We start from the raw sequence: 18,309 nt of genomic DNA, 5'->3' as shown, positions 1-18,309 counted from the left end.
AGCATGGGGAAGCGGATCAATACTGTATGCTACTGGCAGCCCCCTGCTGCTAAACTCACCAAAGTTTGGCAACATTTTACAATTTACACTTTACCCGGCAGAAGGCAGGGGAAGGCAGATGGGGGAGATTAGTTGCCGCAAAAAAAAATATATTTGTCGCCTGGCAACTAATCTCCCCGAATCTACCCTTGTGGCCAGACCCTAAAGCTGTTACATAGAACAAAGGACATACTGTATCATTTGGATACAAGGTCCTTTCAGACTCACATGCGAGGTGGGGTCTGTGGGGCCCTTATTTATGCTGCAAGGGACTACCATTAAAGGGGTTGTTTACAATTAACTTTTAGTATGATGTAGAGAGTGATATTCTGAGAAAATTTACAATTGGTTTTCATTTTTTATTCTTTTTGGTTTTGAGTTATTTATCTTCTTATTCAGCAGCTCTCCAGTTTGCAGTTTCAGCATTCTGGTTTGATAGAGTTCAAATGACCCTAGCAACCATGCACTGATTTGAATAAGAGACTAGAATATGAACAGGAGAGGCCTGGATAGAAAGATGAGAAATAAAAAGTTGCAATAACAATAAATGTGTAGCTTTACATAGCATTTATTCTTTAGATTGGGTCAGTGACCCCATTCGAAAGCTGAAAGAGTCAGAAGACAAGGGTAAATCATTTTAAAAAACTATAAAAAAAACAAATAATGAAGACCAACTTAAAAGTTGCTTAGAATTGGCCATTCTAGAACATACAAAAAGTTAATTCAAAGGTGAATCACTCGTTTAATTTGTTAGTTATGGCCTGAACCAGCCAATGGGGTTGGTTACCAGGTACAGCTTTTTGTTTTCCACACTGCATCTACTAACTCTCTAAACAATACACCAGAAGCCAGCTCTCCTTCACCCAATACTCCAGAATGCTCTACATTGATTTAACAGTGGGATAAAGCTATCCAAAGGAACCCCATACAGAGAACATACAAACTCTATCCAGGCTAGAATCAAGCTCAGGACTCCAGTGATTAAGGACACCAGTGTTTCCTGCTGAGCCACTACACTGCCCCTGTTCTTTTCATTATCTGGTGGGAGTGCCTCATTATCATGGATCAAGCATAGCGTTCCAGATACATTCCAGATTTCATACCTGTAAACATTTACTAAACCCCTACAGGATTCTGACAGCTGAGACACTGAGCAGTTTTTGATTTGTTGTTGTCAGATTTGAAAATGAAGTTATCAAAACTGGTGAAAGCCAGTAAAAGGGAAAAAGACCCAATTGATAGCGCCCAATGTATAGTTGTGCTTTACCTGACAAGAGTAAGCCGTGATGTAGAATCAGTACACATACTAAAGAGAGCACTTATTTCTAACCCACACATACTTATGATCACAATACACTAAACTCTTCCAATCTACGAAATAAATGGCTATTACGTCTTCCGGGATATCTTTGAGGTAACAGCCACCCACTGGCTGATTATATATTATAATAAGTACAGGCATAGTGAGATATGAAACACTACTAGTGCTTTTTGTAAAAACATTTATAAATAGCTATCCCATTTCTCTTTCATACATTGAGAGCCTGACTGGATGGCATTCTCACGGTTATAGAATTATCACTGCTGTCATATTAACCACTACTTCCCTTATTTTCAGAGAAAAATGTATATCTATTTTACTAAAAGGGAAATCTTCTGTTTTTGGTCTGACTTGGATAAAAATAAGTATATTTTTTCCTTATATTTGGTGCATCTTTTCATAATATGAAACAATGCAAGATTCTATATGTGACTCAATGTGGTGCCCTATCTGGAAACTCTGCTGCCTCCAGTCTCAACAATCCATGTATATACAAAAAATCAGGGCCATAATAGTAACCAATTGCGATTGATAGTCCTACAAATAGTGTGTGCGCCCCCTAGAGGGGGTGATTATAATCAAATGTTACTCCAGAAAGAAATAATGTGGATTGACAACTAAACACCATGGCCCCTATGGGTCTGAATGAACATCTTAGTTATTCCTGCTTCCAATTGTAATGCCTTTTTCTAATGTATTTTAATGCATGGTCAGCTAGGCCCTGCATGAACTTATTTTGCTTCTAGCTTTTATTTCTAATGATGATTCTGAAGTAGTGGTTTCATGATGTATCTCAAGCTAAGCATAAATTATAAACAAAATGAGTATGATAAGCACAAAATTATAAGGAATCTGCATTATTGCTAGATAGAAAGTGGAAGTTGGCATGCTTGGGAAAGTCCATTCAGGGTGGGGCCCTACCAATATAATGATCTGAATAAAATAATAATGTGTTTTTATTTTTTAAAAAGTCATGTAACAGTCAGAGGGAGAGAGCTCTCTTGGCTGCTAAATACAATTGTATTTGGAGCTTGTTATTGCAATACATCTTCCTTTTCTGATCAAACTGATTTCCAACTGATTCTGGCTATGTTGGTATTGTGGGAATTCTTAGTCTCAACAATGCAATAACACACCAACAGTTGTGTGGTATGTGTATGTATATATTTATTTATATAGCGCTACTTACATACACAGCACTGTACAGCAGAACAATAAATGAATAGAACAAACAGAGGTCATTGCATTAATAAATAAAAATAAATAGAAAGTACAGTTCATTATAAATTACGAGCTAAGTATTAAAAATAAAAGAGGAAGGAAGCCCTTGCCCTGTAGAGCTTAGGCATACAAGTGTTTTATTTACACATAATTAAGTATTTGCCCAGTTTTAACCTTTGTCTACCCACTATTTTTAAAAATGTTGGATTTTTTTTCAAATAGCAGTCTACAAAATGAAAACAGGGAAGATTGCAGGTTACCAGTGAGATCCAGTTCTGATTCTTCCCCATGCTATATGTTTTGTTTTAAAGTAAAGTACAGTTTTAAAAACTAATAGTGGCTCATTCCAAAAAATTTGATAAACTGTGGAAAAATTTATGAAACCAAGAAATTTCTCCAAAATGCATCAAAGTCAATGGATAGGCAAAATTGCTCTGCAGTTACTGTGTTTTTAGCTCTGAAATAGCATATTCATTGCCCTACCTTGTAAACTCCTTTCCACTATGCTACAACTGTTCTTTATAGAAAAAAGGCTCCCATGTTGCTAAATTATTTCAGACAATGTGCCCAGATCAGAGGCGGACTGGGCTGCTGCTTGGGGGCCCCAGACTGCCCCCTGGTCCCCCCACCCCAGCAGCGAAGACGCGTTGGCCAGGCCCTCCCCCCTCCACAGCTGCAACCTCCCTCCAACCCCCCCACGTTTACCTTTATTCATGTACACGGCCACAGCCGGGGGCCAGGAGGGAGGTTGGAGGGGCAGCGTCAACCCAGTCCAACCCTGGCCCAGACAGCTTCTTTGATAGAAAAGAGAGGGTTCTGTTCCCATTGGTTGATATGGAAGGCAAGGGGTAGATAATAATCATGTCTGAGTTTTTTTCTTGATACAGTGCATGGGTTTGTGAAAAATGGTGCTGGTGCAACTGCAAATTTCGTTGCAAAGCTGTATTTATTTTCAGAAAAAGTGCTCCTCCTAATAAAATTATTGACATTGGGTCCTACTTTTAGTCACCTATAGTATCATACATGTGAGGATCGATTTTTTCTATTATTGTTACAAGAAATTATTTTGAGTCTATTTTGAAAACCCTAGTGCTGTGTCTGTGTATTTGCAAACAAAATGCACTAATAATTCATTTAGAAACATATAGGGTTTTAGTAGGAAGCTGAACCATATCATAATATTTACTTATTCATGTCTTTCTACAGCACTACAAATATATATATGTGATAAAGTACAATACTAAATTACAATTATACATTTGCAGTTTTACAGTACAGTATCTGCTTCAATGTTGTATTGCTACATTACCAATTTTCTAAATGAATGCCTTAAAGTTAACACCATGATGAAAATGTTGGAGCTTTGCTTCTTGGAAATGCAGGGAATATTTTGGCCACTCATTGTTTTTTTTCACAATCCCACAGACCCATTCACCTGCTTTATTGTGCACAGCATATGGTGCATGTAGATGCTTTAGAATAATCCTTCATGATCAGACGCAGAAACACCTGTAACATGTTTTTGGACTATCCAGGTCAACGGGGTTAACAACCAGCTAGTATACTAGAGCATATGTTAAACAGGCAGGGCCTTCGCAAAAGGGAAGTATTGAAGGTGCGGTGTAGTGCAACTACAACTCCCACAGGCTACTGTGCTTTAACCAATAAAGAAATGGGTGACTGGAGGTTCTTGCAAATCAAACAGAGCAAAATAGGTTACTTACATCAGTAAAGAGGCATTTGCAGAATATAAAGTCACACAGCTCAGACAGTATATCAGAGGCAGATGCAAGTGCATTCCCTGAGGATGCAGTCAAGGCAGTACAGCATTCCTCCAGGCAGAAATACCTCACACACGGTCTGGATCCCACCCAGTGGAGTGGTCAGGGAGGAGAACCTAATGCCTGACACCCTATCCACTGTGTCCCTTCATTGTAGGCAAATCTTATAACCTAGGGAAGCTACTCCCTGTTACACCTCCTTGATGGAGTACAAAGCTGCTCTTTCTATCTTCCCTCACTGTCTTACTCGCCTAGAAAGTCGATAACAATTATATTCCTGCAACTCACTAGCCTCATTCACGGGGTCCCTGTTCCCTGTCTCAACACTAGAGGTTCAGGTCCCTCTAGGGCAACTTGGCTTTACTGGGCAGTGGTTTACCCAGACTCCCTGGAAACATCCAGCTGGATCAGCAACCAGCAGCGCCGGATTTAATTTCTGGGCGCCCCTAGGCCGCGCAGTCCGACCAGTCCTAGCGCCCGCCTTCCCAGTGCGCCGGCGCAGCTAGTGTAGTTGAACGGGGATGCGAACGTCCCCATAATGCAATTTTTTGCCGCCCTAGGCCCGGGCCTATGCAGCCTTGCCGCAAATCCGGGCCTGGCAACCAGAAGCCGAAGAGGAAGATCCACCCTTTCTCACTCACGATACCAAAGTGTGACAGGAAGTGGTCCCTACAGCTCTTGGCTAATAACTGGGATATGTAAATTACAACTGACTACATGTGCATCTGGCCAGCAACTAGGGAGATCAGGAGGTGGAGGGATTTAAAGCCACATTAACCCTATGGGTCCCTACACACCCTAAGTAATCCACCACTTCTCACCATGTAATTTTTATTCCAAAAGTAAATGCTGTGCATACAAGTCATAAACCATTTTTCATTGTTACCTTTTTTCTATTGTTTCTGTGCAAAGATTATTCCATGGATGGGTCTACATTTTTATTCCACCATAACAGATTTCTCTCTCACAATAGGGTTACCCATTGAGAACACTGCCCAGAAAGCAGCCGACTGTCTTGGTTATTTGTGGACCTGACCAGAATGGTGCTATTGGCTTGGTTTGTGCCAGGAACCTACGATCTTATGTAAGTGACATGAAAGCAAATGAAGTGCTTGCACCCAAAAGGATTTTCCAGTTCCTGTTACATATAACCCACAGGCCAGGTGTTTATGCTAACACATACCTTGAGTGAGTCGTCACTGTGGAAATCTGAGATATATTTATTAAGTGTTAGCTGCAGTGACATTGCCCATTGGTAGCTCTACAGAAAAAGCTTGGTGAATATTGGATTTCGAACCTGATGCTGAGAACCTAGCAGTTAAGTACTAATAAAACAGACTTTTGTGACTAAATATAATATTTTTAATATTATATTAAAAAGTACTCAGCAACTCTTATTTTGTCATATTTTCTCATCATTCTTTTTTCTTCCTCCTATTTTCCATGGTTTCTCCTTGAGGACCTAGAATAAGGCTTTGACGCCCAATAATTGGTTTAGACTTAACTGTGCACCATATTTTAAATAGAATTTGCTATTGTAGAAGGAATATTAGCTTTTAAAGGGGTGGCTTGCTTTTAAGTATGTTATAGAATAGTTAATTCTAATTCTAACAACTGGATTGCTGAAATTGCAAACTGGAGAGCTGCTGAATAAAAAGATAAATAACCACAAATAATAAAAAATGAAAACCACTTGCAAATTGTCTCAGAATATCACTCTCTACATCATACTAAAAGGTAAACAACCCATTAAAGGGGAGCATGGAAACAACATCGGGACCCGATTCTGGGTGCAGAATCACTGCCTTCATTATAATATTTTATTTATTATTATTCATATTATATATATTTATATACATATCGTCATAACCTCTTTAAGAGTGAAACTTGCCTCCATGATCAAACCATTCCCCTTACCACTTACTTTCTAATTTCATCCCTTTGGCTGCCATCCAGAGCTGAAGAATAGAAAAATTACACTTTCCTCAAATCTATGGGGTACAGATGATATTGGTGGAGATGTCTTTCTTGCATTCCCTACTTAAATTGAAGGAGGCAAAAAAGACAGTAATACTGTTTACTCTCATAACTTGCATCTTCTCTGCACCAGTGTTTCTCCATATTTCTCCAAATGAGCCCAGCTGGGGTGCTTGGAGCAGGTGCAAGCTTCATAGGAACTCAGCAGGGCTTACTTAAGGGGTACAATTCAGTGATTGCAATGTCACACATTTTAACCAAGGGGTGCCTAATGTACATTCCTCCAGACAGAGGCATTGCTGGGAATTGTAGTTTAGTAACAGCTTGAGACCATCCTGAGAGTGTACATCCCTCAAGTAACCTTAATAAATATTTAAACTCATAAAAAATAAATTACTTTGCTTCTTTCCAAAGCACCTAGTGGGTGTATGAGCTAAAAAGAGAATTGCTTTCCTGTATTATGTAAAGGACAGTCTATAAATGACATTTTAAATTCACAGCAGAGGTCTATAATCTTTTTCCGGTTTCTCATTGTGCAACATCACTTAATATGTCTGTGCTTTATAAATAACAGATAGGTGAATGCAATTTATCAGTTTTAAAGTTCCATTATTCTTAGAAAGCAATATACATAAACCTCAGAACAATTACATGTAAATAGCAGCCACTGTTAATGTATACACTTGTGTGTTTTTACAGATTGTCCCCCTGCACATTGTTACTCAGGAGATATTTTTGGAAAGCTGTTGTTTAGGCAATGTCACCCTAAATGAAAGCCCCTTTTATAGATCCTGAGGTGACCCTGACAATGTTTTGTCATTGCCTTTCTGCTGCTACTGCATTTCCCCCTTTGTGAGTTATTTTTATTTTTCGTTGTTGGAAAATGATAGGAAGAACAGTCACTCCGCCTTGCGGATGTGTCCATAGAGCCAGCATTCCTGTGCCCTCTGTCATGCAGACAGTGTCTGGAATTTTTCTAACAAATGACTTTAAAAATGAGCCTTGCTGTGTCTGACTAACAGAAGTCTTAACCTTGTAAAATACTAAAGCAAACTCATTTGAAAATATTGCTCCTCAAGGAAGCCAATCACATGAAAGGGAACCCAATGTTCTTCTTTTATGATCCCTTTAAAATAAATGGAGAAAAAATGAGAGTCAGCAATGTGACCTGACCCAATTTAAATCTGAGTAAATAAGGTTTTAAGCTCTGTGTGTGTGGTGTGTGGTGTGTGTGGTGTGTGTGTGTGTGTGATTATACACTTTTAACCCTAGCATTTTCATGGCAAGATTTTATATCCCTGCAATCATATGAGCAGTGCTTTTATTATAGGTTTCACTAGACTGTGGGGGAGGCAAGGAAACATTTATTTTGAGTACAAAAGATACATATTATAAATTAATCAGTCTTAAGTAATGAATGTATTAATTAATTCAGTGCTTGTTTTTGGGCTAAAAAAGTGCCTGTATCAGAGGTGTTTCCTGTTTAAATGAATGGGAGTTTGCAGGAGAGGGCTTGTCATGTCCAGCAAGTGGCAACAAACTAGGGTTACCAGCTTTTTGGCCAAAACTTACCGTCCATCATTCAGGGAGGCAGGGCAATGACATTGCAGGGGCACAGCCAGTGGCGTAACTAGATATTACTGGGCCCCACAGCAAATTATTTTTCAGGCCCCCAAAATGTTTAGAGGTTGACTTGTTTCTCCAATATTTATTGAAATTGTATATGAATTAGGGCCTCATGGGACCCCTATACCTCCTGGGCCCCCCTGCAGCCGCAGGGTCTGCTTCCTCTATAGTTACGCCCCTGGGCACAGCAATGATCCCAGTGGCCGAGAGTGGTTGGAAAAAACGTGCAGAAAACTTTGTGAAAGAAAGGGAAATTACAAGTTTAGCGGTAATGACATTGCCGGTAAATTAAAGGTGTATTTTAAGACCAATGTGTTCAAAAAGTATATAATTTATTTATCAAGCAAAATTCTTAAAATCAAGTCTACTCCAGATGGATGGTCACTCGTTTAAATTTTAATAATACAATATACACTCCTAGGTTATGATAGGTGCTTGCCCCAATTGTGAAATAGCAAGGAAGGCTGTGAGTTAAAGTTCTCCAACTTGGAAAAGTTTTTTTGTGTGGGGAGTTATAGTTTTACAATTCGGTAAATCAGTATAAGGTACTTCTCTCAGTGAATTGTCATTATAAGGCTGTCATTTTACTGATTATCTATTAATTGTGTTTCTGGCCGGGCATATTTTAAGAATTTAGCTTGATAAATAAATTATATACTTTTTAAACACATTGGTCTTAAAATACACCTTTAATTTATTCCTCTGACTTTGTATTATCCTCAATAGGACCTTGGGGATTGAGGGTGCTTTTTTTGACCAGTGAAAAAGTTTTTCTTTAATACATCAATACCTCAAATAATAATTGCCGGTAAATGTGTAAGGGCTCTTACTGACGAGCGTTTTTACCTGCGCTCCTCTGCCTTCCGTTTTTCTGTGTTCAGCCACAGGGGAGCGCAGGAATAGACGCATTACATTTTTTCCAATGGGGCTGTACTCACACAGGCGCATGTATGCGCTGAACGCAGGTTGAGACGCAACATGCTGCATTTTTCCTGCGTTCGGCGCCTACACGCACCTGTGTGAGTACAGCCCCATTGGAAAAAATGTAATGCGTCTATTCCTGCGCTCCCCTGCGGCTGAACGCAGAAAAACGGAACGCAGGGGAACGCAAACAAAAACGCTCGTCAGTAAGAGCCCTAATACTAGTCACGGCCCTATCTGGTGATTTACCGGCCAGGTAGTGTACACCAACCCCTATCTTTGACTCTTAGGGTATTTCCCCTGGGATCTTCTAGCGTGGGGGAGTCACATCTTCAGGGAGCCTATATAGGAAAGACAGTAACTTACACTTTAGGCCTAAGAACATCTACAGGCAAGACAGACCTTGAAAAACAGCCCAGGTGGGGAGACTGCATTTTGCTAGGAATTAAATAGGAGATATTTTACCTATATTAGCTCACCTAATAGGTAATGAGCAGCTAGGGTAGTTAGTGTGGGCAGCCTGTAATGCTGATGAGAAATTAGTGTTTGGGGTAGTCCTCTGGCAATTGTGCACCAGTTAGGGAACAACAGCATTCAGGTGTAGGTTGTAAGGAATCTGTGGATACTGCAAGTGAGCTGGGTGCCCTTTTCAGTTTCTATATTCCCTCTGCTAATATATTCCAAACTCAGCTGGCACTGGAGATTTCTTGAATGTAAGAGTGTTACATGTGGGAGAAGATATTACTGTATACATTAAAGTAAGAGAAGGAGCACTAGTGCTTCACGTCTTCAGAAGGTGAGGAAGGCCCTGTGCAGAAAGAGCTTACAATCTAAAGGGAAGGGAATAATACACAAGGTGTGGGCAAGATAGGAATTAAATGGGTGAGAGATGTGGTACTGTATGTGGTATTGCATTTGGTAGTTAACTTTATTAGGCATTTCACAATGCACTTAATATGAGCTGGGAGTGATGGAAGAAGGTGTCCTCCTGCTGTTGCTAAGCTACAGCTTTTACACCTCATTTGGGTTAATGAAATAAAAGTTGTTTGCCCAAGTCACCTATAACAACAAATTAGATGTTTGCTTTCACAGTTGACCTGTAAATACTACCTACTGACTGGTTGCTATAGGTGACTAGACCTGTAGCAAACGTCTTTTTACTATTTCGCTTTATCTTTCTACTTTAGGATGATGGGTGGTGTAGTTTAACATAAGATGAAGGGTGTTTGACATGTGTAGCAGAAGTTGTAAACTTTATTTCCTTACTCTTACAGGATTATGAGCCTACTATCTTCTACCCCAAAAGATCCCTGGATGTCATTTACAAAGATTTAACCATTCAATGTGAGAAGATGGACATTCCTTTTTTATCCTACCTTCCAACAGAAGTAAGATATTGCCTTGGGCCAAAGTCGAACATTATTAGCTTTTCAATAACATTGTAAACTATTCACAAGCAAGACAACATCTGAGCGGAAAAGAAATTAATACATTTTTGGGGTCATAGCATTGCTAGCAAAAAGTCATTGCAGCATAATTTACACTAGGTTGTTGAATCACATGCAAAAGAGATACCCAAGTGTCTTAGCAATGGTTTGCTTGTGCCCTGCAGGTACAGCTAATAAACGATGCATATAATTTGGTTGTGGACGCAGTGCTCGGAATAGAAGCAGAGTTTGGAGAGTTGAAAGAGCCGTGTACTAGTATTCTAGCAACAATGAAACAGATCAAGATTCCAATGATCAGTCTAGATATTCCATCAGGTGAGTGGCTAAGATGACAACATTGTAATTAAACTCTCTCTTGCACACAGTGCCTTAAAAGCATCCTGTCACCTAATATAAGGGTCATCCTTTTGTACAGTAGTTCTATAGTGCACAGCAGTAATTGAGGGGTGTCATGAGCTTTTGTGATCTGAGCAGGTCTAATGTAATGTATGGATAATTGTAATGGGTTCATGAAATCAAGATGTAGAAATAAGGTAGTTTGTAATGCTGAGTATTAGAAGAGGGAAGGAATTGCATGCAATTGAGTAATTGACATTAAAATAAACACAAAAGGACAAAAACATGAAGCATAATTACTCCTGGCAAGAAGTCTCAACAATATGGGTGAATGTAACACAAGTAATAAGAAAAATAAATTGAAAAATTATAGTAAGAAAATACACACTGTGACAGTTATTATGTAATATAGCTTAGTTATGTATAGTGGATTTTGAGAGAAGCTGGAAGGTCTTTTTTGTCACAAAATATCAAGTTTTATAGTAAGAAAAGTGTCAGATACTCGCATTAGGAGCAATATTTCCATTTGCAATTTCTATCGAAGTACTCTAATATGGATTAATTACCCAGTGAATTTAAATAGAGCCAACTGTTTATCAATAGGCAAGCATCTTCTGTACACTCTGGGTATGTTAGTATGCAGGCAATAATGTATACCAGACCCACATTTAAATAATGGAAAGAAGAAAAATTATGCCTTCATATTCACTTTCCCAGCATCCTCCAGTCTTGACATAGAAGTAAAAATAGCATGAAATCCATACATCTCGCAGGATACACTTTTTCTAGTACATCATTTTCTGCTTAGAAAGTACCAGGGACCCGGCTTTTATAAGTGGGTAGATTTAGTTGTCAAGTGAAGAAGTAATAATGGGTTTTCTCTAATAAGGGAAGCAATAACGTTATAATGAAGAGCATCTTCGAGCACACATATTATCAGAAAAGCTGAACCTCATTTCCACCCTTATAGCGGTTTACCACTACCTTACCAGGTTCCTCCTAATAACCCACAACTTCTAAAACAATGACCTAGTTTTAACAAGGGCAGACTGACCTTTCATTAAGTAATATAAATTTAAACTTTGGTCCACTGCTGAAAACATTAGTCAACATGTGCTCAGGATACATTTCTTGTGCACATTTTACAAGCTGTGTGTACAGAGCAGTGGGATTCATGTCCTGTCTTCCACTATATGTTTATTTGCTGCTCATTTCCATGAATACAGCACTTCCTGTGTATAGCAGCAATGTATTCAGGAGGGGCAGGCAGGGGAGGTACAAAGGCGTTACAGAATCAAGGCACTTGGCCATTACAGAACAGATTTTTTTTTTATCCAGCAAGAGTTAATAGGCTGAAGTGGTAGACATTTATTTGCACAGACAGGGAATGTATAATTCTACTGTATTTGTACATCAGGCAGATAAACCTATTACAGAACAACACAGTGGCTTGTTGTTCTGATAAACGAGCAGTTTTATTAACATGAGTAGTGATGGGCGAATTTATTCGGCAGGCGCGAATTTGTAGCGAATTCCCGTGATTCACCGCTGGCGAATAAATTTGCGAAACCGGCGCAAAAATTCGCTAGCAAAAATGCGCCGACATAAAAAAAAAAACGGACGGCGGCGGCAAAAACGAGATGCCGACGCTGTTTAGCGGTTTTATGAATTTCGCAGGAAATTCGCAAATTATACAGTGTTGTGAAACGCCACAGATTCGCCCATCACTAAACATGGGTCTGTGGGACATGTCTGCATGTTTTCCCAATATAATATGCAATAAGAGCATTTTAAGACATATCTTGGGAATTGGACTTTGGGTGCATTTTTGGAACTTTGAACTTTGCTTTCATTTTCAAAGTTGTATTAAGCTGGCCATAGATGTTGAGATTTTTAAAAGATCAGATCCTGATCGTGAGACCACGATCTTCTCAGAACGATCGTACGAATTGACCATCAACTAAAAAGACCATATTCCACAATCACAATAGACAGCACCAGTCTTGAAGATTTGTTAAAAAAGCCTTTATTGGAACTTCATGGCTTTATCTGAACAAGCGCAACAACGTTTCAAGCCGCATGGCCCTTTATCAAGTGGTGACTTGATAAAGGGCCATGCGGCTTGAAACGTTGTTGCGCTTGTTCAGATAAAGCCATGAAGTTCCAATAAAGGCTTTTTTAACAAATCTTCAAGACTGGTGCTGTCTATTGTGATTGTGGGATATTGAAGCTGGTGAGAGTGGACACCTATTGATGTGCACCCGGTCGTTATAACCAAAAATCAAAGTGGTGAGTGCTGGCTGACTATTCGTATATAAAAAGACCATATTGCCAGGAAAACAAAGGGGAGCTGCCTGCTTGGCCCTGCAAACATAGAGAGATGGCACTGGGGCCGACAAAGATTTTTTGACCTGGCCGATCAATTTCCTGAAAGATGTCGGCCGAAAAATCGTAAGATGTACGATTGTTCGAATCCCACTAACCGCACGATAATTTCGAAGGATTGGTCGGACTTCCCTAAAATCGGTCGTTCGGCAAGAGAAATCTTTGCGGCTATGGGGACCTTTAGTCTGTTCTGAGCTAATATGCTTGTGGTTGTTATTGCTACCTATGTTTGCAAATGAGTTTGTGATGGAGCCATCAGCTCTTTAAAAGCTACTAATGACATAAGAGTTTGCAAGATCTGATTACATGAAGAATGGTATCACAGTTCACAAATTATGTTTACTTTTCATTACTACTGCCAAAGAACAAGTCACTCCTAGTAACATATTCAAGTGTAAGGCCTTAGGCACATGTGCCATGTTCCCCTCTAGTTGAAAAGCTCATGATTGCAGTCATTTAGCCTGTTGTTTACTTTACAAAGGAATCTGCTTGGCGCTAGGCCTAAGACTTACTATATTTCTGCAAATACTGTTTTCAAGTGGCCCATGAGTGAAAATGATGTTCTAATTGTGTTTTTTTTAGCTCAGCAGTACAAATTTTGAAACTAGCATGCTCATAGGATACATCTTAAAACCTGCAGAACTAAATCTCATCAACTTCACTGTGTTATGTTTCGCTTGAACACCTTTGACTGCAAACCCTGAATTACTAAGCAGTTGAGACCAACAACTCGGGCCTCATTTACAAATCCCATAGGTGCACAAAATGTATGTAGCCTGCACTTTGTATTGATCAACATGTGCAAAGTTTTCCACTACTGGGTCAACTCTATAGTAGTAGGTGCTAAGCACAGGTTTCAGTTTGCCTCTTTCACCCAATCATGCATCCTGGCTTGTACATCTGAATGCCATGCAACCTGGGAGGTGTCTAAAATGATGCCCACATACTGCTCCCAGCTTTCCCCTCATTAATACATCTCTGCAAAATAAGGCAGGGCTGTATTTATACAGAGGTGCACGTCTTTGCGCACCAATGAGCAATAATTGAAGGAGAGGGTGGAAAAATGACTTGTTTGCACCCATATTTATGCACCATTCCCCCAGTACATTTTATAATGACTAAGCGTTATGGCACATGAGAAGATTTGTCACTCACAATTAAATCTTTGCTACTGTGGGTGTCAAACCTTCTGAAAAAATACTTTCATAGGATAACATTAAGATAGTCAGAAGCAAACCTATTACTTGCAATGATCTGGCTTAACCACAGGAAAAGGGAGGGTTTTTTTTTTTCTTAACGGGCATCAAATCTTCCCATGTGCCATCATCCGTATTTTCAGTGAATGCATAGCAAAGTTAATAATGTCCATTGCTGTCCTTTGCTCTGGACAACAAACAGATAACTGAAGACTGGAGTCTTTAGCTTGCCATATACTGCCATAAACTGCAGTCCTCATCCTCTGTCTTTCATAGGCCGACTTGGTCTGGAATGACAGTGTTCTCACTCAAGAAAGCAAAAAAATAAATAAATAGCACCTACAGCCCAGTGAAAAATGACCACAGTCGTACATCTTTCAGTATGCATAATGAAATACCTGCAAGAACATCAGCATTGTATATTAACATTCCAGCGCCTGGACGTGTTTAAATAGTTTTTGCTGGAAAAATGAACATATAACAAAAGAATATTTAAATAGTATGCTTTCTCCCCAAAGTCACACAGTTGACTTCTTTGTTCTGGCAGTTGGGGTCAGAATGGATAGAATTTTGATTAAAAGCACTTGGCCCACACAGACTGGTTGATACCTCACATGAAAAAAACTTAGATTTGTGTAACTCTGCGGCCGACTTGCACAAAACATTCTTGACTGAGTGATGGAAACCGCAAGTAATCCAGGGAAGTTTACAATCTATTATTATTTGGTTATGTGGTGTGTGCAGAGCGGCCTTAGAATATTTTTGTTCTAAACCTGTGGGTGTGGGGTTATGTGTACAGTTTGTGGATCATTTAGTCAGTCTCACCTATTTGTCAATGAGCTGCACAAATGAAGTACAAGCAGGTACCTCCTTATTAACCCTCTTCCTTCCAGGGCAAGCCTCAGCTGTAGGATGAAGTCCACATCCAAAAAAGCAATGTTAAAACAAATGTACTTGATCCATATGGATAATGGGAGAAGAATGCCGCAATACCCATATTTCATAATATAAAAACACACACACAGTTGTGTAAGCATTATTGTCTGTAAATCTTTATATTCATTTGCCTTTCTATTTCCTTACTTCTTATCTATCAGTCTGTGTTCCTGCCTATTTTCCCAGTGTGCCTGTATATATAAGGAAATATATTGTGTATATGTTATATTTCTGAATACATATAATGTGTGTTTGAAATGCATATAACCTGAAACATTTGCATTTTAGGCAGACTAGGATACATTATCAACAAGTACTAGATAAATATGGCAGATTCACTGATTTTCTCTGCCTTGGTGTTACCTGGCATAGCAGCCAACTGCTTCAAAGAGCTAGCTGTCAAATTGGTCAATACACTACAGTTCCAGACCTCCTTCTGTGGTCAGTATTTAGGAATGCTTGCTGCTATCCCTTCATCACATGAGAGGCCTGAGAATCAAGGGGTCTGAGACAAGAAACTGCAGACATGATGTCATCCGAAAACATAAAACGGGTCTGTTTAGCCGCATCTGGATATGCACTTAGAAAAGAAAAGAAAGGATGGATTGAGAGGACCGATCAATAGAATCCCAGAAAAATGGGGGTACTAATTCCTTCTTTCTTTAATTCGTACATCCTGACCACAAGCTGCAATTATCTCATACCTTGCTAAACAGAAGCTTCAAATAATAGTGTAAATGGGACTGCAGGCTGAAAGATACCATCACCAGATCACCTTTAAATAAGTAATCGTGGAATATTATAGGGTCGAATTGAGAATTCCAAATTCAAATTTTCTAGTTTTTTTTTTATGGTCGAAACTGTCAACTAGGGAGTTATTCAAATTCGATTAGAGTTTTTTAAAAATTCAGTTTTTGAGATTTATTATACACTGGCCCTTTAAGAACTAGAATTCGACTATTCGCCACCTAAAACCTGCCAAATTGTTGTTTAAGTCAAAGTGAGAGGTCCAGGGATCAATTTTGAGTTGTTTGCAGACATTCAAAATCTCGTTTTTAAAATTCGAATCCAATTTGATTCGAGTTTTTGAGTCAATCTTATTCACCGGAGTTAAAAAAAAATTAGATTTTTATAGTAAATTTCGAATTTGGAGATCATGGGAGTTTATGGGAGTTTTAAAAAACTCGAACTCGAATTTGAAATTCGACCTTTGATAAATGTGCCTCTATATGTGTTTATGTGTGGTTTTGCAGTGTATATCTTAGTTCTTAGAAATCCTAGTTGTTACTAGGTTACAAAAGTCCTACATTTTAAAGAGACCCAAAGATTATAACTTCCGAGTATCACATATAAAAAAATTTGGACATCTACCGCAAGTCCACCCTTTAAAGGGGAAAAAATACCCCACTTTTTGACATTCACTCACAGTGTTGGACTGGAGGTTCTGAGGCCTTCCTGCAATCACTCTCTGCAGTTGCGGCTGCGATCGGGGCCAGGGAGGGAGATCAGGGGGCAGCACAGGGTTTCAGGGGGTATGGGTCAGCTGGGCCCATCGGGTTTTTACCCTGTCCATCTTAAATATAAATGTCTTTTTTACATGTTTTCACACTTTGGGGTATATTCTTCAAGGAGTGAAGTTAGAGATCGCCACAGTCCTCTAGAGTGAAATTCCTCCACTCTCCATTTATTTCTATGGGATTTTGAAAGGATGAATTTTCACTTGCACCCATTGATAAATACTCTTTTAAAAAAACCATAGAACTAAATCGAGAGTGGCGAAATTTCACTCTAGAGGACTGTGGTGATCTCTGACTTCACTCTTTGATAAATATACCCCATTGTATGGACACCATGATATTCTGTCTTTGATTTGTAAGAATTGTTTCAGAATCCCCTTTGGCTGGCAAAGTTTTGCAACTCCTCCCTCACCCTGTTTCATTGTGAACTGATAGATACATTGTCAGCAGTGCATGGATTCTCTGAAATGCAGAGAGACTTCATCCAGACATCTACTCTGTGTGACACTGTGAGCTTAAAGGGCGTTGCTAAATAGTTCTCTACGTGCACAGATAAATCATATAAAACAAAGTTTGCACTTTATCATGGCAATTTGTCAGCTGCTTCCATCAGTTCAGTCCATGGACCAATTAGTCGGACAGTATATTATCATACCAGACTATCATGGTTTTATTTTCATCTGAGCAATCATGTAATTCTATGTAAAAATATATATTTATATAAATATTGTAGTTCAGATAGTGTGTATGTGCCTTTTCTACATAAGGGGTTTCTTTAAATGGGTGGGTACATTTTGGGAGTTGTAGTTACAAGGATAAAGAAAAGCTATCTAGTATAATACAAATACCTTTTTAACAACGTGGCTATCATTTGTTCGCTGTATTAAAGCCAGTTTATGTATTTCAGGCTGGGATGCAGATGCTGGGAATCCAGAAGGTATCTATCCTGAGATGCTTATCTCTTTGGCAGCACCTAAGAAGTGTGCTATGCAGTTTACTGGAAAACATCACTTCATTGCAGGGAGATTCCTACCATATGATCTGCAGAAGAAATTTGAGCTAAACTCGCTGGTTTACCCTGGGACAGAATGCTTGGTGGAATTAAAGGATGGAAAACCCACCCTCTGAGTTCTTAATCATTAATAAATATTTATGTTTTCTGTAATGCTTTTGATACTCATTTTGAAAGAGTCTTTTCATTATCTACAAGAACATGTGAAGGAATTTCATTCTTCCAAAGAAGTTTTAGAGGGAGACACATGATTTATGATATTTGATGTAACCTTTCCTTGTAGTTTGGGTTTTCAAAATTGTGACACTCTGCCTCCATAGGGCTATGGCAGATATGAAGATTACCAGTATTATGGCAGAGACACATGCTCAGATTCGGGGAGATTAGTCGCTCAGCGACAAATCTCCTCTTCTTCGGGGCGACTAATGTCCCTGAACTGCCTCCCGACGGCTCGAATGTAAATCGCCAGCGTGATGGCAATTGGTGTGCTTCATTTTGCGAAGTCGCCCAAGGTTCGAAAAAGCTCAGTTTGCCCTCCCGCCGGCGAGATTCTAGCTGACGGGAGGTGGTTCGGGGAGATTAGTCACCCCAAA

General features: G+C 39.3%; 1 protein-coding gene across 1 annotated transcript in view; it reads left to right on the top strand.

The window, feature by feature from the left end:
- The window catches only part of yjefn3.L (YjeF N-terminal domain containing 3 L homeolog), a 54,977-nt gene extending 37,108 nt beyond the window's left edge, over positions 1–17,869 (top strand). Inside the window, exons 3-6 of the mRNA XM_018223751.2 lie at positions 5,336–5,446; positions 10,161–10,274; positions 10,499–10,649; positions 17,612–17,869. Of these exons, the coding sequence (XP_018079240.1) occupies positions 5,336–5,446; positions 10,161–10,274; positions 10,499–10,649; positions 17,612–17,832 (597 nt within the window). The 3' untranslated portion in view covers positions 17,833–17,869. The remainder of the gene's footprint in view (positions 1–5,335; positions 5,447–10,160; positions 10,275–10,498; positions 10,650–17,611) is intronic.
- The last annotated feature ends 440 nt before the right edge of the window (positions 17,870–18,309 follow it).

This window comes from Xenopus laevis, chromosome 1L (genome assembly GCF_017654675.1).
Source record: "Xenopus laevis strain J_2021 chromosome 1L, Xenopus_laevis_v10.1, whole genome shotgun sequence".
NCBI classification, from domain to species: Eukaryota; Metazoa; Chordata; class Amphibia; order Anura; family Pipidae; genus Xenopus; species Xenopus laevis.
This window is presented reverse-complemented; position numbering and strand designations above follow the sequence as displayed.